The sequence below is a fragment of the Ambystoma mexicanum genome, chromosome 11 (genome assembly GCF_040938575.1).
Source record: "Ambystoma mexicanum isolate Mex_15411 chromosome 11, UKY_AmexF1_1, whole genome shotgun sequence".
Classification (NCBI taxonomy): domain Eukaryota; kingdom Metazoa; phylum Chordata; class Amphibia; order Caudata; family Ambystomatidae; genus Ambystoma; species Ambystoma mexicanum.
In genome coordinates this window covers 992093537-992117659 of record NC_090934.1, presented here as the reverse complement: position 1 = coordinate 992117659, position 24123 = coordinate 992093537, and the positions used below count along the sequence as shown (strand labels likewise).

The window sequence follows — 24123 nt, the reverse complement described above, 5'->3', positions numbered from 1 at the left end:
TGTATTCATGTAATATGAAGATACAGTATCAATCAGCATTACTCAAAATAACCCATTATTCATACATATACTGATTACAGATAATTAGAAGCAGTAATTTGACCCATGCTAACTATCAAAAATCTCAAGAGCAATGAGGAATGATGGTAATAATACTGGTGAGTTACCTAGGACAATTACATTAACCATAGTAATTGATTCAATATTAGAGATTGATGCTATGGGTCACTTAACTGTCCATTATTTTGGCGTTTCCAACTTAACTAGGACTAACCTAGACAGCATTTAGTCGCATTGATCACAAGGAGATATATCGGTGAGTGTGAACCACCATAATATAATGGTGAAGGGCACCAATGGTGTATTAAAACACATTAATGGGTTTTAGAACCCAGGGGTGCTTGTGTGGGAAAAGAGGAGGTACTTTAGCTTATTGGAGTGCGGTTTGTTCATCCTTTTCTGGGATGTAATGAATTGTATGGTGATCTACAGTTCTATAATTTGGGAAACAGTTTTGTGTAAATTTGCAGTAGATTGAGGATTGGTTTTGCCAAAATTCTGCCTTAATAACAATTTAGGTCGAAACACATGGTGGCTTCAATAGGCATATGCCGAACCTGTGATTAATCAATCAACTGAATTCTGTCTGAATTGTTATAATAGACACATGATTAATATGTGACCTATGGAACAATTTAATTTGAAGTAATACAAATATTTTCTACGTACACACTGTATGGGAGAGTGCAATCATTGGTACTGACGGTTATTTCAAGTTTAATTTGTTGAAGGCAGTGGGCAAGGCCTTTGTCAATCCCTTTTGTAGCCAAAACCCAAACCAATACTACTTATATATTCCTAAGCGCACAGTATCTGGATGGTCCAATCTGTGTATCTCTACTTTTTAAAAGAGCAATCGGCAACTTAAAGGTAGGTATACATCTAGGACAGTTTTAGCATCTGTATAAAAAAGACCAGGGAAAACAAAATCCAATGTTAAACTTTAAGAATGACTCAATGTTATTCCAGGTAGGTAAAACACAAAGCAGACTTTGTTGAGACAGGCTATACAGCAGGTCAGGGGAAGCAAGTCCCAGTTGGTGAATTTACACACTAATATTCTGGAAGAAATAGTTAGTGACGCCAACAGCATTGCTTGTGGGAAGAGGCACAATAAATTCACAGGTGAGTAAAATAACCTTACATATACTTTTCAGAATGGCACAACACACATTCAAGGTAAGTAAGAACTTTTGTAACTGCTTACTCTCATAGTTACAGTTACCAACCAACTCATTTAAAAGTAAGTAAACTTTTAAACACTTGTTCTCTTTTCTAGGCAACAGACTCAATCATTAGAAAGTCTTTCCCTTCTTCTTGGAGCATGAGTGTTCTCAGTGGCAGAAGGGGGCTCACTAGGTCTCTAGTATCCAACAGACAGTTCAGGAAGGCACAGAAGTACTGAAAGTCTGAGTTCCTAAGGAAGACTGTTCACACAGGTAAGTATTACACTTGGAGAGGTTGAAAGGGTCCAGGGACTTCTGAGAAGACGCCCTAGGAGGATTCCAGCAGTGGGCCTGGGTGAACTGGATGAGAGGACCCCCCAATCACAAACACCTCAAAGCTACACAGGAATCACACAGGCTTAAAGTAGGTAAATACCCCAGCCAACACACTACCTCAGCACAGAAGAAGAGTTGCAACAGGGGAAACTTCAGGATCTGGAGTCAAAAACCCTGTTGATGGATTCCTTTGTCATGAAGACAGAAGGCAGGACTTTGGACAGGATTCTGCAGCAAGATTCAACTGGGAAGACTCCAGGCAAGAGTTTCTGTGCAGCTCTGTGGTTTTGGTGCCCTTTGCAGGAGCCGGAAGACTAAATATCGCTGATTGGATTTGCGTTGCTAATCTGGTCCAGCACAGTGGTGAGGCGATTTCAAGGACTGGAATCACGTCTTTACAGGTCCAGCAAGATGCCATCAAAGTTTCAGCTCGATTCGGAATTCGCAAGACTGTGTACTGCACACTGGTTTGCGGTCCCAGTGTATTGAGGTATTGCAGCCCCGCAAGGTCGCAGCATGATGTGGGATGGCTCAAAATGCAGGTGTTCTTGAGTCTAGTGGATATTATCAGGCTCTGGGTCAAGGGCGTCGGCTTCAGAGTCCCCAGGTCACTTGGAAGGAAGGGTAACGGCAGGCTCCGGTTACTCCGCAGGCTCCCGGTTGCTGGAAATTATCTCAGCCGCGGTTTCTTCATCTTCCTCCGACTACCTCTTCAGCTTCCAGGATCAGACTTTTATCCAGGAACCCAGCCAATCAAACATACGTGCAACATTCAAACTTGGGGGTTTGCAGTGCTTTCAGGACAGCCATCCTCCCAGTTTCAACTGGACTCTCATAGCCAGGCTGGAAGACAAAGGGCTGCAGGGTTTTGGACTCCTCCCTCGCTTCCTGCCTTCACAGACACTCTGGAGCCTCAGCGGGCTTGACCGAGGTTTTCCGCTGAAGATAAAAATCACACAAAGGAATTTCCCACCCTGGAGGACGGGAGGAAAAACGAAAAAGTGACAAGAAGCATGAAAATGGCAAAAATAGAAGACGGGCCATGTTGGTCAAATGGGCACCCATGGGTGCCTTTTCCACAGTTTTCAAAACAGCTTGCAGTAAAAGTACACAGAATTTGTAAAATGGTTCAGTGCCACTAGCCATTTAAGTTAAGCTTGTCCCTGTAACAGAATTGTTACAGTGCTAGTGTGAAAGGGGGTGCATTGTATTTCCCCAGCATTCCACATAAGGTGGGGTGTGCTGGTTTTCACCTTACGAAATGTAGAAGGGATAGACCTATCCTTTCTACCCTTGTGAACTGTAGTTCTCACAAGATTAGCCAGAGAAAGTAAAAGGGCAGCCCAAAAGACAACCCTGTAATGATAAAAAGATACTTACCAAATTTTGTCAGAGGATAACATTAAAAGGACACTATAGAGAGTCTTAAAAATGAAACCCATAAAAAGAGTAAAATGTTCTGTGAGTGTGGGAAAAGGTCCCACTCACTGAGGTATAGGGAAACAGAATCTACCAGTTCAGAAAAATGTTCTGGGGTTCTCACTAGTGAGGTAGATTCAGCACTAAAGTTAAAATCTTATCTAACACTCACCAGATTCCAAAGAGGCATAGATTGCATGGATTCAAGTTCAACAGAATTGGAACCCAGATATGAACAACCTAGACATCCTGATGGTTTGTTACATCTTACCTTGCACTGATCCAATGCTCCGATTTAAAGCCCTTTCCTAACACTGATTTATGGCTTTGAAAAATATCTTTATGGCGTAAATGCAATCTTTTCACTCCTATATGTTGTGTTTTCAATTTCTGATGATGAACTTGAATAAGAAGCAATGTAAACTACAAAAATCTCCTGACTTACTGCTCATTGTGGATTTGAAAAACATTGAGTTCCTCAGATAACCAATGCTACTTGGGCTGCGTCTTGGTTTCTGGAATATATAATTAATTGAACATTGCAGTGAATGCTTATACATTATAATGTCCATTTACACATTTACTTTACTTTGAGTTCTGTTCCTCCATTCACAAAACGTTGCTACATTACTGCATTGACAAACAAGATTGGATTCTCAGATGGGACATGGGGGGCTAATGAATTTAATGCTGTCATAACTGTGGTACAACCACCTTCTGCAGCATTCTATCTTCCATGGATTCACATGCTGTGAATATTCCCCATCGACAGGCTGAGAAACCTTGGTAACTTTAACTTAGCGCTTTCCTATGGAACTATGACAGGAGTTTCCTATGGAAAACTTCGACACTTCAGTGTCCTGTCAGCGTTCTTTTTGGGTGCTTTATGCTACACCAATAGGACGTCTAATATAAATTGCCCCGCCCCTGCGGCTTCCCTTCAGATTTCAACTGTCTCCAAACTGTTGGGATCACTTTGTGTTTCTCTCCGTGTTTTGCACATTGCATTTTGTATCCGGCTAATATGTCATCTGTGGCCCAGAAAAAATCTCTCTTTAGGCCTTGTGCTACCTGCGGCCTGAAGAAGGTCTTCGAAAGTGATGGGCATACAGACTGTCTCTACGGTCTATACCCCCATAATTCGGCGGATGCCTGCGAGATATGCCAGGGGTTTTCGCAGAAGACTTTGAAAGACTGTAACCGGCAGCTCATCTGTTGGTTAAACAAGGGCACTTACCCGGCTTCGGAAGTGGGTTTGGCCCGGAGGAGCCAGTCTTTGGTGAGGTTGGAGAAGGGCCATGAGCATCGACGAGCGGCGTCGGCGGAACCCCCCGCGAAGAAGCAGCAGACAGAGTTGCCTGCATTGGACGTGGGGTGAGGTAGCAAGTCTTCTACGTCCAGGTCGCATCATTCATTCTTCCGATGGTGGGGATCTCCGCCGATAGAATTGTTTGCTACGATAGAAAACAAACAGTGTCTGGAATTTGCCAGCAGAAGTGCTCATCCGTAGTCGATGGGGGATGCGTTCTCATTCCCGTGGACAGACCTCTTCGCATATGCGTTCACCCCTCCGCCTTGCCACTGATCCGGAGGACTATCCAGTGGGTGAGGAAGTATCGGTGCAGAGAGATCCTGGTGGCCCCGTTCTGTCCCAGGCAGAAGTGGTTTTCGGATCTCCTTCATCTAGTGATGGAAGAGCCGTTTCGTCTCTGTGCAAACCAAGATGTCCTGTCTCAGGACAACGGCAGAGTGTGGCATAACGATCCGGCATCTCTCAGCCTGGTGGCGTAGCTCCTGATCACTCCGAGTTTGGTCACCTCGGTATCTCCCGAGAGTGTCACCAGATCTTGGAAGCGGCAAGGGCCTCTAGCAATGTATCGTATGGTCGGAAATGGGCGAGATTCTGTGCCTGGTGTGAGGAACATCCAGAGGTGCAACCGTTGGACGTCTCTCCGGCCCAGGTTCTCCCGTTCTTGCTACATCTTGCGCAAGGGGGCCTGGCGTTATGCATCAAGGTGCATTTGGCGTCGATTTCTAGGTTCACGAGAAGGCGCCATGCTGCTCCTCTGTTTATTGATAGTTTAGTTAAAAATGCTCTAAAAGGGCTGTTTCGGACATTTTCCCCTGGAGAAGGAGTTTGCACTGGTGTGGTGCCTCAATGTGGTGCTCTCTGCTCTGATGAGGCCACCGTTTGAACCCATGTCGACGGCTTCTTTGAAGTGCCTCTCGTGGAAGGTGGCGATTACCTCGGACAGACAGGTGTCGGAATTGCAAGCACTGGTCATTGATCCGTTTTATCTGAGATTTCTGAAGGACAAGGTTATCCTGGCTACTAACCCGCACCTTATCCCAAAACTGCCATTGGCGTTTCACAAAATTGCTTCTATTGCCTTGCCCACATTCTTTGCTAATGCGTCCATGCTGGCAGAAAAGCCCCTTCATTCTCTGGACGTTAAGAGGGCGTGGAAATTTTATCTGAACCGTACCCAAGACTTCCAGAAATCGAAGCAGCTGTTTGTGGTATTTGATCCCTCCAACAAGGGGCACTCTATTTCCAAGCAAGGGCTTTCCCGGTGGGTCTCGGCTACAATTTCATTTTGCCATACGAAAGCTGGCAAGCCTTTGAGGGGCACTCCGAAGGCTCATTCTACACGGCCCACAACGTCATCGGTGTCGCTATGGTCTACCGCTTGTTTTAGACATTTGTCAGGCGGCTCCCTGGGCGGTGCCGCATACCTTCACCAGGCACTACTATCTGGGACAGCAACATGTGGAAGATGTGCAGGTGGGACGGGCGGTCCTCCAATGCCTGTTTCAGTAAGGTAAGCCCTGCAGCTTTGGGGGTTTTCTATGTTACTCTATTACTTGCTGGTTTTTGTTCTCATGCATGTCAAAGAGTGTATTGGTTGGTTTGCCTGTGATACACCGCCACACATTGGTCATACTGCTATGTAATCTATTCACAGCATGTGAATCCATGAAAGATCCAATGCTGGAGAAGGGAGTAGTTTCTTACCATTTCTCCAGCGTTGGTATCTTTCATGGATTCACATGCGGCCACCGGCTGCCTCTGCAGGCACACCTTGGTTCGGGTTCCCTCTACTTTGGAGGTTAAAATCTGAAGGGAAGCCGCGGGGGCGGGGCTATTTATATCATACGTTCTATTGGTGTAGCCTAGAGCACCCAAAAAGAACGTTGATAGGACAGTGAAGTGTTGAAGTTTTCCATAGGAAAAAGCCAAGTTAATGTTACTGAAGTTTCCCAGCCTGACGACGGGGAATATTCGCAGCATGTGAATCCATGAAAGATACCAACGCTGGAGAAATTGAGTTACAGGTAAGAAACTACTCCCTTCCAATGGGATAGAACAAATGCTTGGAAATATATGCACAGCATGTAAATTTAAAACCGCATGTTCAATCAACTATATGTCATGTGTTAAAGCTGATGACTCTTCAGTTGACAATACTGTTTATCCACAAGGTCTTTGTAGCATTCGTGGAACTTCAAGTTGTGTTTATGCATATCCCTCTCCACAAAGGTTTAAAGCATTTCCTCCATTTGTCTTGGGAGTTACTAGGACTTGCAATGTGCCATCCTTATACCGGATTGGCATCATAGAGTGTATATCAGTTAGTTCTTCGTCTGGCATGGATTCACATGCTTATGAATATTCCCCTTTGTCAGGCCGGGAATCCTCGTTAAGAAAAGCAGTATTGCTTTAGGAAATTTTAATACGCCTTCTACCCTTGACCCAATCAGTGAAGACTGGGTCATACTGCACCCATCCAATTACGGTCTCCATGAGTCCTGCCCCCGGCGGCCATCTTCAGATTTTTACTGCACGTTTCGGTGCAGGGAGACTCGAGTTTGCTCTCTGAGATTTTTTCTAACAAATTCAGTTTATCAATAGAGAATTCTGTTTTTTGGGTCAAATTTCGTATACTGCTGACGTCTAGTCTGCTCCGATAATGGGGCTCCGTTGCCGGTTGCATTCTGTTGTCTGCACAACGTGATCAAGTGGAAAGGCTGAGTCAAGGTTACTTTGAGCCTCGTCATGACAGAGGAAGGAAGAAGTCTCTACAGGCTCTGCGCCCGGTGTGGCTTGCGAAACATCTATGAGGAGGACAAGAACACTAGATGTCTCTACTGTCTGCATCCCGACCATGAAGAGGATCGATAAGACATCTGTCATAGTTTTTTGGCCAAAACAAAGAGGGACCTCTACCGACGGTTGGCGGTGTGGTTGAAAGAGAATGGGGGCCCTGGCGTGGCCTCCAGGCACACTCGGGCAAAGCCCAGATCGGGCTGCTCTCTGGAGCGCTCTCCACCTGGTAAGAGATCCAGATCGGCCAAGGAGGTACCCCTTGCAGGCTCTAGTAAAGCCAAGCACCAGGCTGTTAGTCCAGCTAGAGACACCGCTGGTGGGTGTCCTAGTTCATGGCACACGTGCTGTCCGTCGCCTTGCCAGTCTATGGCGAGTTTGCCGGTGGCCGGCACAAAGTCTGCGAAACACTTCCATAAGGAACCATTTTCATAGGCACCCTCTTCCAGGCCATCGGCGCCACCCACTACTACGGCCTCGTCAGCAACTATGAAGCAGTCTACGGCTATGGCTATGTTGAACCAAACCTTCGACGATGGTTGTTTCCTTATTGGCTACAGTCAGCGGTGGCTGCTTAGTGTACCACCACATCTACCACCACATCATCAGCGACTGCTTCGTTGACTACCTCTTTGTCTGTGGCTGCTCTGTCGGCAACCTTCTCATTGACGAGTAAGGAAAAGCCACTGGGAAAACCTACAGCGAGGGTCTCGCTGCCACCAAAACACACGACTGCATCACTAACCGTCACTACCCAGTCAATAGTGGTGCAGGTAATGTCTGGGGGAAGTGTCTAGACCTGGAGAACAGTACGCAAAGAGTGCAGTTGGTCCTTTACCCATTTTCTCCAGCTCCGACGAGGAGACGCGACATGAGTGCTTTGATGCAGGCGGCTACAGCCCTGTGGGTGAGGATTCACCAAAGGCATACGAGTACGTTGAGGAGCACCATCACTTCTCTGGCGGGCCCAGGGGCCCCTCCGCAAGTTTCAAGGGATGTGTCCCAGGACATTCTCACTGTGCTCAGCTCTCTGACCTTAGAGATACAGCTGCAACTATAACCCATAGCAGGAAGTGACCCTAGGTGCAGCCCTCCAAGGCCCTAACACAGGCATCAGAGGCAGCCACCGTCTCCACGTTTTGAAAACGAGGCTTGGAGGGTGACGCTCATCGGAGGAGCGGATGTTGCCATGGTGTTTGGGCTGCTGTGTTGTGCATCCAGTACCATTAGAACCGTAGCGACTGCCATACTCGTGTACGGATGTATGAATGCACTCTACCCTCGTTGATGGGTGTAGTGCTTCACAGCGCATGTTGGGCGCAAGATGTAAGACACGATGCTCAGATTATGACACCCTGTAAATACGGTATGGGTGTATGAATTGCACATTTGTAAGTGTCGGTTGGTGAGGGGTCATAATGGTGTATTTCTTAATGTAAGATGCTGCAATACCTAATGGGAGATGATGAACCATAGCAGCACTAGATGCATGAAAATAGTTGAAGTACATATAAATACTGGTAATGTCCTAGGGTGAATATGCTTACAAACAAAACAGCAAAAATTGTGTCCGTCACTTGTGTCGATTGTTCTCAGTAAAAATGACTGGAATAAGACCCTCAGGTGGCTGTGAGGCCAATCTTGGGAAGGGCTACAGGCTGGTGTGTGCAGCCCAACACATCTCGCCTACCTCTTGTGCTTACCTCTTGTGCATGAACTGTGCCCATTCTACAATTGTGTTTAAGCCGTTGGTCACTGTGTTCAACTTGAAAATCCATTTCTGTTCTGCTTGCCTCAATTGGGTGGCTGTCGCCACCTCTTGGAGGTGGTTCAACAATCTGAAAAATTAACCATAGCAAATCTGTGGGTTTATGGTTTTTCTGATTGAAGTGTGCTACCATAGGTTTATCAGGTACCTAGGCAAGAGCGATGCTCACAGATCCTTTGTCTCACTTCTCTTTTGGTTTTCCGATGTACAGGAGGTTACAAGGACACTTTATTCCGTATATGGCCCACTTACTTTTGGAGTTCGTACAAGCTCCCAATTGACACATATGTCCGTTAAGGTCTACTTTTTTCATATTTTCAGTAAGGAGGCAGACAGGGCAACCGCTGCACTTATAGTGGCCAATTACTGGTTGTAGAGACCATAATGTCTGCTGTTCGTTGATTGTTTTCTTTGGATCATCGTACATATGTACTAGAATGTCTTTTACATTTCTCTGCCTTTTGTATCCAATTCTGGGTTTGACTGGTGCAAAATTCTCTGTATGTATAATTTTCCAGTTCTTCAGGATGGACCTCCGCAGGTTGTTGCTTATAGGGCTGAAGGTTGTGATACATGTCATTTTTTCATCTATTTTGGACTTTACGTGAGGGACTAAACACTGTGCCTTGGGTGTGTGCTTGGCTAGTTTCCAGGTGATTCGGTCTACATTTTATGGATATTCCCTTAGTTTTAATCTGGTCGCCAGCTCTGTGCTGTGTTTCTCCAAATCATCATTGGCACCGGAAGGTTTTTTCTTAGGCTCAGTGGATGGAAGCTATCGAATTGAAGCAAGGTGTTCTTGTGAGTTGCTTTCCTGAAAAGCGAGGTCTCCATATTCCCAGTGGGAGACTTGGTGATCAGCAAATCCAGAAACGCCATTTGTTGTCTGTCACTATTCATAGTGAATTTAATGTTGGGGTCTTGGTTATTCAGCAAGCTGAAGAAATTGTCCAGGTCTATTGCACTACCTGACTAGGTCATGAATACATCGTCAATGTATCTGTGCCATGAGTTGATCTGGGTGGTGAAAGGATTGAAATTGTGATATATGGTCATTGATTCAAAATGATCTATATACAAATTGGCTATATCTGGGGCAAAAGTAGAGCCCATACTCCTCCCATGCTTCTGGTTGTAGAAGGAGCCATCGAAAAGAAAGTAGTTCTCAGTGAGTGCCAATCAGATACACTCCAGAATGAAATCAGACGGGACCTTGATAGTCAGTTGGCGATCTAAATATTTTCTCATGATGTTAACGCTGTCCATTTGTGGTATGCTTGTGTAGAGTGCTTGCACATTGAGGGATACTAAAAGATCATGTGTCCCGATCTGTAACGTTGCCAGGATGTTTAACATCTGAGGAGTATCTTTGACAAAGGATCTCATTGTTTTAACAAAAGGTCTTAAGAACAAATCTGAATATATTGACATCGGTTCGAGGGTGTAGCCTATTGCCAATACTATGGGCCTGCCTGGGGGCTTAGTGCTGTTTTTATGGCTCTTGGGTAGTAGATCGAAAGCCGGGATGGTGGGGTATGTTCTGATGAGGTAGCTTCTCTCATCTTCGTCTATCCATCTTTCCATGAAGGCATGTGTGGTGAGACTGCTTATTACTTCTCGTAGCTGGGATTTTTTTGCCCCCTGAAATGGTGGTGGCCCTCCCACACCAAGTGGAAAGGGGGCCACCCCTTGTAGCCCTCCATGAGGACAGATTTATGCCCCCAGGCAGGAGTACATGAGGTGCCCCCCCATCCAATTGGGGGGCGGGGGGGAGGGCCACCAGAAATAAGTGTGCAGGCCCTCAAAGGATGGGGCCTGCAGGTTAGGGTCCCCCTGGGGGCAGGTGGCTGATCATCTGCCCCCAGGGAAGGGGGCAAAATAAAAAAATCTAAAACAAAAAGCACAAAAACAAAAGGGAATTTTGGGTGGGGGGGGGGCACTAGCCACCAGGGATATATTTTACAGAAAAGGGGGGTGGTCCTCTCCCCCTCACCCCAAGGGGAAATGGGGGCACCCCTTGAAGCCCTCCCTGGGGGCAGACATCTCCTCCTAGGAAGGGGCATCTGCCCCCGGGGAGGGCTACATGAGATGCGCCGCCCCTCCAATTGGGGAGGGAGTGGAGAGGTGCACCCCCCTTCACATTAGAAAATTCCCTGGCGGTGTAGGGTGCCCCTCAGCCCCGCTAAAGGGCAGGCTGCCATGTTGAATTATTTTCTTTATTTACTAAACTTGCCTTGGCGCAGAGGGGCACATTGGTGTGCCAAACTGGCCCCGGGGTGCCCAAACCTTACTGCCCCACCTACTGGGGGGCCTGTCCCACAATTTTAGGGGGCCCTCTCCACCCACCCCAAATGGAGGGGGGGATGTACCTCACGCAGCTGTTTGTAGGAGGCTCAGGGAGGCCTGCATGAGGTGCGTGCCCCGCCACCCATTTGGGGCGAGGGGGGAGAGGGCCCCTAAAAATTGTGGAACAGGCCCCCCAGTGGGTGGGGCAGTAAGGTTTGGGCACCCCGGGGCCAGATTGGCACACTATTGTGTCCCCCTGCGCCAAGGGGAGTTGGGTTAACAAAGGAAAAAAGGAAAAATGGTGGAACGCATTTTAGGGGGGGCTGTGGGGCACCCCAAAGGGACAGGGAATTTTCTAATGGGATGGGGCGTTGACCCCCCCCCCCCACCTGCAATGGAGTGGGTGCCATGTCATGCAGCCCTCCCTGGGGCCAGATATCTGCTCCTAGGAAGGGACGCCTGAGGCCAGGGAGGAGTGCAGAACAGCCCCCCTTATCTGCCCCCAGGGAGGGCTACATTTTGCTGGTGTGACCGTAGGTAACACATGTGTTTTGTTTTGTTTACAACTTTTTCTACGTGAGCAGCTGCAACGTTATGTGAGTACTGTTTTTTATTATTCTATGGTTAGGGCCCACTGTCAGTGGGGTGGGTGAGACTCGGGCTGGATTGTTGGTGGTGTGGGTGGGAATGGGCCGTCTGGGCAGATATGTTGGTGGGCTGGGACACAATTGTAGGGGCAGGCCACAAATTGCCCCCAGAACATTGGTGTTTCCCTAGGAGCGGATCCCTCCCATGTGGGTTGTCCGTCTGCAAACCCAGGCTCCACCTCTGGCTGTGCTACGTTACAGATGTCATGTCCGTGGAGGAATGGGGATCCTGCTGGGGCTCCCAGGAGCTGCTGCTGTTCTTAGGGGATGGTACATCCACATGGTAAATGGATGTCCAAGGCCAGGGACATCACCTCCAACTGTTCTGTAGTTGCGGCTGGGCTGCATTACAGCTTTTCCCTTCGGGGAGGTATTGGCACACTGCCGAGACTCCTTGGTGGGGAGAATCTTTAACGCAGGGCACCAGGGCTCCAGCAAAATCAGCGGTAATATCCTTGGCCTTGGGCACCCTTCTCCCATGTGGGTCTTTGCCGGGGGTTCTGGGTAATAAATTCTGGGCCGATTTGCATAAGTCAGACCTCTGTGGATTCCCACGGTTGTCCTCTTTTGGGAAATGCATGGGGTTCCCTGTTTTCCTTGCTGGCTTCGACACGCTAGGCCCAAATCTGTAGGTTGCCCACATGAACAAAATGGGCAGTGGCGAAAGGCTTGGGGTTACCAGTGTGTTACTCTTTTCCTTTTGCGCCCCCGGTAGTTGCACCCACACAAGTGAGGTACCGTTTTCATCGGGACACGTGTGTGGACACATACCGAAATCACCAAATAAGGCCTTGGCAATGGGGGGAAATACCCATGGCACTTAAAGGGTTAAACAATCTATTTCTACTTCACATCAGGCGAATCTTGGAGGGTCTTCACATATATCCCTGGCACTCCTCGCATGGCATAGCTGCACTCAGTCCTACAGATAAGGCGTGTATCAGACACTTTCACTCCCTAAGAATAGGAAAATACTCCCCAAAAATAAAAATGGGGAGTAAAATACTTGCAACAAAAAGTAGTAAACAGACACGTAGGACCTTGTGCACCTGCTTTCACCCAAAAAGCTCAATGGATATGGTTGGACCAGTAGTGCATGTAGTACAAGAGGAAAACATGTATATTATTATTTCCCGATCGGAGCAAGTGAACATGTATCTTTTAATGTACATGAATAACTAGGTGCAAAGAAATAATTAATTATATAAAACAATCCAGTTTTCCTGTTCAAGCATATTTTTACTCCTTTTAAAATACTGACACTGGGAAGTGGACTTATATTTTGACTCCCAAGAAAATCAGTTTACTCCCAACTTAAAAAAATAACCACTGCAAAATCCTATCTGGGCCACTGGCTGCACTCCATTGTATAGTATATGCAACGCTGCTTCATGAGCTACCGCCCACGCATTTATTCAACAGTTCAAACTGAGGATGTGTCATCGTTTATGGTTTTGATACAAGCTTTTTGGCAGCCGTGACTAGTTACATTTTGTGCTGTGGTTCTTTCTTCATATGGAGTGTTGGCTTGGAGCAATCTCATTACAAACGCTACTCTTTATCTTCGCAGTCTTGGAATTCACCTTTCACTATTGCCTGTTATTGTGGCTTCGCTGACATCAAGAACATAGGGGATGGTACGGGGATGGGGAGGGTTTACAATTGGGAAACATAGAAGAGGAGCTCGACAATACTTTTCTCTTGTAGTAATCGTTGCCTGGCATCGGGGTTGACTGCCTTCATTAATTACTGTGATGATTAATATCAAGCCTAAGATTAATGAAAAGGACTGCTAAGTAATTTGGATATTGTATGTGAGGACCGCAGATGCTACTCACACACCTAAAATGTCCAGGTGTTGATGTTTACTCGCAGTTGTCTGCCTGAAATGTTTGCCAGGTACTCGGAGCTTTTCTCTAAAGTAATCGTAAGCACAACCTGATGCCTGCCTTGCATTGCTTGACTTGCACACCTCTGTTCAGTTGCTGCAAGAGATTTCGGCCTCACTCCTAAGGCTGTCTTGGCAGTTGCAGAAAAAAGATCTGAAAACCACGGATTGCGCTGGCTCTTCAGTCGTTTTTTGCCTGCACTGCACTTAGCTGACCATCATTCTCTTGCCTACAGGCTACTGAGGTGGCATTGTGATAACGCTCCAAGACCTCCGTTGATTGTGTAGTCTTAATTTACCTTCACTTTGCAACACGTACATTTATTGATGGCACCTATTAGCCTGAGCACATCCACTGCCTTTTCCCCACTGCTCAGCTCAGGACACATTGCTAAGGGAGCGGGGTACAAGAGAGGGCGCATAAGGACATGCTAGATATACATATCCTTTTCTTCATTATGGTGTCATTAGTCAATATTTAAGTCCTCCTTTCCAGCAGGTGGTTTTCTATCTCGGTTCTATTTAAACAAATCATCAGCAAAATGTATTTCTTAAATGTAACGGTCAATACACGCACCGCAAACACATTTTTCCATCGATATTTAAACTCCGAAAATACATTACATGGCTATTAGATAGTTCAGAGTGTGTATTGAGCAAAATACCAAAGAAAACCTCTTCCCAAAACACCAGCTTTTATTCCATTTTCCAGAAAGCGACGAAGGCGAAACTCGAGTTTTAGAACATCAGTACAGAAGTCCACAACCAAATAACCTGTGAATAGACTATGTTGCTGTTGGAAATCACTGAAAACAAATACTTTCCACGTATGTCGCAAAATATCTGATCAGATAAGCCACTGGGGCGGGAGAACTCTGAAGCATCTCACAGCAGAATGTTAAGCTCCTGAGTGAAGGGGCCTCAGAATGCACAGCAGAGCATGTGACCAAGGGAGCTTGTCGGAGAGGGAGGGAATGACTCTCCGTGTCTGAAGTCACCCCAGAGACTTACGCATACAAAACTGAAGAGCCAACAAGAATAAATCTCACTTCTGTTTGTCTAAACCTAAGTTATGTCTCCATTGTACTGTAAATTGTAATTGTATTGGGTTATTTATAGCTTAATACCCAGAGGTTTTTAAGGCAAGACCCGGGAATCAAACCTGTGTTGCTCCCCATCATCTTGCTTCCAAGACGAGCGTGTTGCCCCTGAGGTAGCCTCTCGAGCCAAGAGTGTGCCTGCTTTGATCACAGACATGGAGATCTAGGTTGCGCTGGGTTATCTTAGATTAGATTTCTCTTTGTGCACTGCAATTTCATGCACATTCCCAACAATGAAAGTAGCTACAGTGTTTTACATTGCCCAGCTAGTTGTTTTAACAGTGTTTTTTTAACATGTCAGAGATTTTTAGAATAGTTTTCTCATAGAAAAATTCTTTTTTAAGGATACCTTTTTCAGTGATCACCCTTTTTAGAGGTGAAAGTGTAATATAAATCATTGGTACACCGTACTACGCATGAGTTGTTTTTGATAAATCCATACCTTAAGTTTGAAGGCTCTAGAAAAGCGCCTCAGACACATTTTATTTGTCCTTTAAGAGATAGATGTATCCTGTGGAGAAGGTCTTATGAACAGCCCTGGTGAGTGAATCCATCTTTGTGACCTTGACATAATGCACCTGGCGAGAAGACCACCTGAAACCATCTTTGGTTTTGCCATTTTTGTTGACCCACTATTTTTCCTTTTCAAACGACTTCCCATCACATGTTTATACAACTTGAGGGCACAGACACAGACACAGACAGACTTTTTACTTGGACTATTAGACAACAGCGGCCATTAGAACCATCAGTTAAGGGAACCACCCCCTTTAGAGTTGGGGCCATTCAGGCATTCTACCAACCCAGGAACTTTAGTAAATAAAGGTTTTAAAACGAATACTTTTGAGTCTGTGTCTCTGTTGATACCATGCCTGTCTCACAGTAGGGATAAAAAGTGCACGGAAGTGAAGTGATGGGGAGGAAGTAAACTTGTGGAAGGTACCAGGAAACGGGAAACAAGCAAATCAATAAACCTGTGAATGGTGCAAGGGGTGTTGGTTGGGGGTTGGGTCAAAAGAGTAGGATGCCCGGGGAGCAAAGGGCTTAGCCCTCTGAGGTAAAGAATGGAGGCAGGACTCTGCGCCATAGAGGAAAATACGGTAAAGATTAGAGTGCTATGAAAGTACAATATGTTTAAGCTCTGTTTGTAATAATTGTGTTTTTTACTGTAGATGTGACTCATGATAACACTAATAAACATGTTCTAAAGAGCTATGTGTGTCGAACAGTATCTTGTTTAATTTGCATGCACAGTTGGATCAACATTCTTTTATGTTTTATTATATTGTCTGGATTCCATCAGGGATGAATCTAGTGCAATGTTTTTAAATGATTATAAGCATTGTCTAGTCAAGCTCCACCACGACCACTGCCATTCACTGCTTTTTTCCCTGTGTCCTTCCCTCAACATGTGAGGTGTTAGGCTCAACGGACAGAGGTTCCTTTTGTACTTCTATGTGTATACCTACCTGCTCGCCAGAGTGTCTCCTCTGACCTCTCTGCTTGGTATCGTCTTGTTTAGTGCTGAAGTCATTTAATTCAGATCCATGCTATTTGAGTGGAAGTACATGTTCTTTGTTTTTGTAATTTCTATGTGTGCTTGTTGTGAGTAGCTCGAAGTGTTAAGCTGTGACGCTTTCTATCTTGGCAAATCTATGGTTTCTTTTTACCTGTACAATGCTGTTCTTGCCGCAGGGCCAATACTTGTTGTCTGTGTCATTGGTGTTATGATTTATCTAGCACTCGGAAACCATACATTGATTTGCTTGCCTTAGTGAGTATTCTGTGCACTCACCGGGACCACTCGCTCCGCTCTTCAGCTTGCGTCTGCACCCTCATCCATACCTCATACCTCTTCATATATCTGTTTTCTTATGCGCAAGAAGCATTGCTACTGAGCATGGGGTACGAAGCCCAGCAGGGGAGGGGAGAGAGCGCAAACAGGAAAGGGGGATAGTGTGAAGGACAATGCTAAATTCTACAGCTACCCAATGACCATCCATTTTTCTTCTGTAACTGCTCACGTCTCCCAAACTCATTTGTCATTTTTCAGCAGAAAGCGGCCAGAGCAGTGGGCAGTTTCAGGGAAGACCCTCCGAAGTTTGGTCTCAGTGGCAGAGTCAACATCACAATCAGCAAAGTGGCGAGCAGCACTCCCACCAGCAGACTGGTCAGACCGAAGTCTTTCAGGTAATAACCACTATTTTTAGCCACAGACTGTATACATGCAGAGGCACAAGAGACCTTTAGCAAGCGGATAATATAGGCGTAGGTCGACCCTTAAATTCATCAAGTACAATGCCTCCCGTGTGATCATCCCAGGTGAGCCATATTACAGGGTTCCTATGCCTGCATGTTTTTGCAGTATGTTGTATCTTGGCTTTCCCTGGACCCAGCCCTGTATTCATGGAATGCTGTGAGTGACTGACATTAAATGCTGTGTGAGAGAATGTTATGTTCTGAGTGGTTCTGTGAATGTCAGTTGAGAAGATGGGTTGACTGAGAGAGGATGCCGGTGGATGTTCGGTCCCTATGTACTTACCTCATGTACCCTGTGCCTGGAGCTGGGCACAGTAAAGATGCTACTTGTTCTTACCCTGGTGTCAGTGTCGTGCTTAGCCAGGAACCCAACTTAACATTGGCGACAAGGATGCTAGCTATGCTGGGGGGATAGCACCATGAAAGGGACATCCACTCCCCTCCCCCCCAACCATGAGAATACCTCCCTCAGGTAGGAGCGTTGCAGGCTGCTGTGGCGCCAGTGGGGGCCAGCCATTGATGTAGGTGGATGCACCTGGTCCTCGGTGCCCATTGTGTCTGCGAGGGGCAGAGAGGATCTGTGGGGCCCAGGCTGAAGCTCAAGCACGCCACCATTGAGCGCCTCCACAGCATTCATGGATGAGCCCGGCATCTACTGCAACATCAGGAAGTTCGTGCTGAAGGGGAAGCCTGTGTATGTGCGCGTCTCCTGCTGGGGGGTGGACATCCTGCCAGAGAACCTGGAGAGCACATGCAAAAAGTGCCTCAAGGAGTTCATGGTGCTCTGCGCTTCCCCGGCAGACTACCAGCAGCTGCCCAAGCAGCTCAAGAGGATGGGGAGGGATCTGCCGGCCAGGCTGACCAACTCCCCGGCACTGAGCCCGGACTCCAGCGACGGCAGCTTCCAGCTCTTCTTCCGCTTGCTCCTGAGCGAGTACCGCAAGCAGCACTGCGGCGGCAAGAAGCCTGAGATGCGGGTGCTGGGCACTGAGGCCTTCAAGCACGAGATTGTGCACTGGATCCTCATCCACAAACTGAGCTACAACAAGGCCTTTGGCTACCTGCCCACGGTCGACCCGCCAGGGGCCCTTTACCCAGGACAGCAACCTCATGTGGGCACCCGAGACCATGACCGGCCACCTCCCATGGTGCTTCAACCTCTCTGGTGCCTTGGTGAGGAAGCCCAATGGCTTCCTCACCCGCAGGGGGACCATCAGACCTACGACCCTGAGTCTGGAACATTGTGGTGTCTGTTCATTACTTGGTAGAAAAAGGGAGAGCCATTGAATGGTGCAGTATTGTCCACCTAGGTGAAGACGGTCGTAAGGCTTGTGTGGGTGCGTTGTTGAGAGGTCTTGTGCTGGAGGTTGAGAGATGTAGATGTGTTGGGATTTTGTATGTGTGTCTCTTGCTTCGTGGGTGTTGTCTGGGGAAGATGTGTTGCATCTTGACTTTCCATGCACCCTGCCCTGCATGCATGGAATGCTGTGAATGACTGACATGGAATGCTGTGTGAGAGAATTTTATGTTCTGATTGGTTCTGTGAATGTCAGTTGAGGATATGGGTTGACTGAGAGGCGGTGCCGGTGGATGTTCTGTCCCTATGTACTTACCTGATGTACCCTGTACCTGGAGCTGGACACAGTAAAGATGTTACTTGCTCTTACACTGGTGTCAGTGTCGTGCTTGGCCAGGAACCCGATGTAACGCAGTACTCTGTGATCCAGTGTCTTTCTAGCCCGTGAACACAATTAAAAGGGAAATCTCCCCCATAGTCTTTAAGCAATGGGTTTTTTCAGCCCATGACACCACTCTGAGACCATTTGTCTTTTTCATATTCATTTAAAGTCGCGGTAATAGGCATTTAATTTGCTGGTGAGCTCAAACGTGTACGCTTCTGTGCCTTGTTTTCTTGTCAGTGCCTCATTTCATAATGTTTTTTGCTGTCACCTTTTACTCCGTCCCCTCCTTCTTAAAGTATGTGAGAAGGTTGAGGGCAGGTAACTCATAGCGAGGCTAGCCCCTTGAATAGTGTACATTAAATAACATACACACAGTCAGTCGTTTTTGGAATAAAGCGGGCCACTTAATTAAAGAGTCAATTTACGGGCGATCCCAGCAATGCACTGGCCCCTAGTGATTCAGGCCCTAAGCATAATCCCGGGTGGCCTTCTGCCATTCCCGGGTTCTCCAACCAGTGAACCCACTAGTTCGGTTTTACATTCCTTCTGGATGAACTACACCGCTTCCTGTTCATTCCTGGTTTATAACCTGCCTCTGGTATCCTTTCCTACCAGTAACAGTCTGTGAACTCGCATACCCCAGTATGGAGTGAAGCCCTGGCCACTCTTCCGTTTTTCAGAAGTCCAACCGTCCTTAAGGGAGAAATGCCTGTGGCACCCGCCCTGGCTTCTGCAGTCAATGGGTAATGTTTGCTGCTACCATCTGCAGCTTGATTCCTCCTCAGCTTGGATCGCCCAGTAGCTCTGCATTTGTGACAAACAAAGAAGAGATAGCGTTAGTAAACCTATGCTCCCTAACCAACTGATCTAATGCCCCTAAGCATCAGTTGTGGGTGGGTGAACTGTCCTGGCTGCCTAACAAGAAAGGGGTGTATCTCTGGGGAATTGAAAGGCCTCATTGGGCAAGAAAAGGCTGTTCCCAGCACTTCCGTTTCCGGCCTCCACTTACAAGCCACCATAATGTCCAGGATGGATTACGGTAATACACTGCTACATTGCAAAATGCCAAAAAATACAAAAAGGGCTCTGAGAATTATCAAAGAAAAAAGGAAAACTAAACACATTAGTGAAGACAGGAGAAACCTACAATGGCTAACTATCGAGGACAGAATTAATTTCAAGGCCCTGACCCTAGCTCATAGATGTGTTCAAGGGAAAGCCCCGGCATACCTCAAGACGAAACTGGTTGCTTATGCGCCGGGTCGTGCCCTCAGATCCGAAGCTCAGGGCAATCATGTAATTACTAGATTCAGGAAAACCAATGGACTAGGCAAAGCCTGTCACGTTAAGGTTGTGACCCTATGGAACAATCTCCCACCACAAATAAGATCAGGGTCCTCATACAGCATTTTCCAAAAACAACTCAAGACCCACCTGTTTAAATAAACTCCATGAATCTAATCAAAATCCCACCTGGAATTCTGATGATCTGTGTTGTCCTGTGGCCTGTGTTTAAAGTTTTTGCAGGTACGTGTGGCGCCCCGATGCCTGTGGGTTCTGGCACAGTAGAAATAAATAAATAAATAAGTACATAAATAATAAAATAAATACAAGGAGTGGAGGCCACCTGAGGGAGAGCCGACTATGCCAGTTCCATCCCAAACTTCAGGGGTTGGTGCAGCTGGTAATCCTCACTTCAGTTTACCCCCTCTTTTCACCCAAACATTTTAAAAATGGGGAGTGAAAGGTGCATTTATTTACAGCACAACAAAACTGCGGTAGCAAGCACTAAATAAAACAAACGTTGACAAAGCTAATAGTCTTGGTTTTGTACAGGTAAAAGCTTGCATAATTCGGGGTCACAGGGGAAAGGTGCAGTCTCAGAGAAAGAGTATATGGAGAGTCAGTACAGCAGAGGAAAGAAGGGAAGATACACCAATAGCATTCAAGGTAAGGATAGCTTCATGCTGGAAGTAGATCCTCCACTTTACTTCCAAACATTGGCAGTGTTACCACCCGGTAATTCTGCTGAAAATCCCCAAAATGGGGATTTACACCGCCAAACTGCCACTTGTATTCTGGTGGTAATACTGCCGGACCAAGTGGCGGTAACGGTATTACCACTAAACTCGTAATGAGCCCCAAAATGTCTACTTCCACCGCTTGTCCCCAAAGTAAATAGAATTCTGTCTCCAGAATTTCTGAGCTCTTTACATTATTATTAAGAAGATTTCTAGAGGACGTAAGATGTTAACTCATTGCCAATTGAGAACAAGTGAAGGTGCTATGATTGACAATTGTTTCTGTTTAGTGGTAGAAACAAGGGCTCATTTTACCTTGTGTATATATACGTTTGTGCAGTGAGATGTTCTATATTGCTTTGTCCGCAATTTCTGCTACTGCATGTAATTACTTTTCAGCAGCACAGTTTTTACGTTTGGCCATGGTCGCATCCCAAATGATGTGCGCCCATGCTTTCTTGTGTTGAGTGGATCTCGTTCCAGGTTTTAAGTGGCCCGGGGCAGAACGCCAGCAGTCTCCAAAAACCTATCCTGAGCCGTGTTGTGACCGATGAAATCATCAATAAATCCACTGTGTGTTGTGCACGCAAAAGTGTTGCATGAGTGAATCACAGCCACACACATATTTGTCAAATAGAAAAATGTGTGCATTCTTATGTTCCCAGAATGCTCTTTGATTGTGTGCAAAGAAAGGAGCCCACATTGGTGATTTATATCCCCCTCCACTTTCCTAAAACAGATATATTTACAGGTGAATAACTGAATGAATGGTTTATATACCGAGATATTTTTGTACAGATGGCAATTTATTTACATACCGAACCAGAGAGAGATTTATTTACAGTATGCAGACCGGATTCAACAAGACCCACAATAAATGCTTGCAGGTTCTCATGATGCATTGTTTTTGGCACGTGGATCTTGCTTAAGCCACCCTTCCCCTTCCCTTAGGTTACACCCAGATTGGTTCCGGCAACTCCCTTCATTTGGACAAGCCCTATTTTTTTACAGCCCCCCTCAATTTCTTATCCCACTGAAAGATCGTGTTAAAAACTACATTCAGCTAAATGCAGATTGGCACATTGGGTGTCGGCACTTGGTCCCTTTTAAAAGATCTGAGTGCCGGCAGCTATCAATCATTGAATTGTTTTAAGCATCCAAGTTTTCATGTCTTTACTTAGCATTTTCTGATCTGGTTGTGTTCTCACCTTATGTTATGTCATTTGTATAAATTAGAAGGTGGCCTTCACAGATTGCTGCCATACTGAAAGTGAAAACTATGTGTGTTCCCTTATGGAGCCCGAGTCCCTCAGGTTTAGGGTACACCAAGTACCCTGTTGTCTGTATGCGAGTCTCCTCGCACTGCTACATGTCCGGCATCCATTGGTTGGTGGTTGCCTTCTTGTGATTCTAGTTGTGTACAGGCTGCTATATCCCAGGGATGCCTGTCCTGGGAACTCCGTGTAAGATCTAGTTCTGCCACATATTGTTCCAGGGATTGAGTGAATGGGTTACAGATGTTGTCATGCATGAACTGCAGAGAGAATGGGGGATATAGTTGCTAAGGCGGGATATGACCAGTTAATGAATGGTGTTTTATATTGCACATGAATCAACAACTTAGAACAAGGCTGGAAGTTAACTGCAAAAGTTCACTCTGGAGACCACCGTTGATTTGGTGGATCGTAAAATGTATACATGAACAGAACCCTGTTATTGGACATGGGTTCACACACACTATCCGTACAAGTGGAGTGTCTGCCCCCATATGTCATAGCATCTTGGGATAATTACTGAAGCACAGAACGTGATGCCACTCCTAAATCTAGATCTTGGGCATGCCCCTCATGAACCTGAATCCACCAAGACTCTTCCTGATGGTAAAACTCTGCTTTCGAGGGGATTGGGTCCTCTGACGTATTCCATATCTATGACAGTAATGACCACAGCTGTGCTGCTGCGGAAAATCTTTCGGTGTCTACGTCCTGGTCGATGACGTCGATCCGTCGCCCTCGAGGACCTCCTCCGACGGCCGACGTCACTGGATGTAGGACGCACGCTGCCCGTAGCCTCAGTTCCGTTTTTTCCGCGAACGTGTTCGCTTTGGAGATCTCGGCACGCCTCGACTCTTTGGAGTTTCTGTTCTTTCGGTTCTTCAAACCTGTTCAGGTGTAAGAAGTTTTCGAGATGTCTTCCTCTTCTTCCACCCCGCGTCCAGGCTTCAAGAAATGCGGGGACTGCGGGTCCAAGATGTCAGTGACGGACTCGCACGATGCCTGTCTTTGGTGCCTCAGGGAGGCCCACGACATGGATGATTGTGTCGACCGCCAGTTGCTTACGTCCAAAGCCTTGCAGGAGCGCAAGAAGAAACTGTCGGTCGGTAAGGTGTCCAAGCCCCGAAGTCGAGGTCCACTGGGCTTTCGACGGACGATTCGAGGGGCGATTCTCCGCACCGTCGTCGTAAGTCTAGGGGGTCTGGGTCCCGGACTGGGTCCCGCCACTCCTCTGCCTCTTTGAGGCACTCCCGGAAGCACCGTCATCAGTCGCCTTCCCCATCTTCGTCCGAGGACTCCGCCCGTCGGTGGGTAGTTTATCCCACCAAGCATGCGACTCCGGGGGAATGGGCTTCCTTTGCTAAGAAAATGCTGGCGATTCTTGAATCGCAGAGCACCGGTACGTCCGTGACCTCCGAGTGGGGTCAGGCGTGACCGTACTAGAGACACCGCTCGTACGCCTTCGGGCTCGGGTGGTCGGCACGATTTGCGGGAAAGGTCCCGCTCGGACAAGGGGAATCGTTCTAGTCATGCCTGTTCCAGGTCCCGATCCTCGACGCGCTCGAGACCGTGTGCACCTGTGATGTCTTCGAAGAAGACGTCGACGCCTGTGGCGCTAAGGTCGTCGAGGGACTCTCTCTAGGCTACGCCTCCGAGGAAGTCGTTGACGCCATCGGCGCCCAGGCTGTTGAGGGACACGCTCAACGCCTTTCGAGGCTGTTTCGACGGGGGTTCCCCGGGGTACGGTGAAACCCCCTAGAAAGGCTCTGGCCAATGCCAAGCATGGCTTTGTTCCCAATTATGTGCCCACTTTCCACCATCTTGATTACATTTCGGGCTCTGATGATGGCATGGTTCCTGATACAGTGCCTGATGAGATTATCTCGGGACATAGTCAGATAGAGGACCTGCGTCAGTCACTGCACAACGCCAGTGGTCTGGACACCTCTCCGGAGGTGGAGTTTTGTAGGCCTGAGCCTGGCACCCATGCCGACTCCTTGTACCGGCGCCTTATGTCAAGGGTCACCGAGTACTTGGGGTGGTCTGCTCCCCCAGGGGATTTTCTTCAGGATGACCTCACGGATATCCTCGACCAAGGTCCACCAACTGACC

At 47.1% G+C, this 24123-nt stretch overlaps 1 protein-coding gene across 5 annotated transcripts in view; it reads left to right on the top strand.

The window, feature by feature from the left end:
* The window catches only part of ARNT2 (aryl hydrocarbon receptor nuclear translocator 2), an 861066-nt gene that overhangs the window by 780266 nt on the left and 56677 nt on the right, over positions 1 to 24123 (top strand). For 4 of the 5 annotated variants that reach the window (XM_069624174.1, XM_069624173.1, XM_069624172.1 and 1 more), the window contains one exon: positions 16829 to 16965. In XM_069624174.1, coding sequence (XP_069480275.1) covers positions 16829 to 16965 — 137 coding nt within the window. The remainder of the gene's footprint in view (positions 1 to 16828; positions 16966 to 24123) is intronic. The other variant, XM_069624171.1, reaches the window with a different exon arrangement.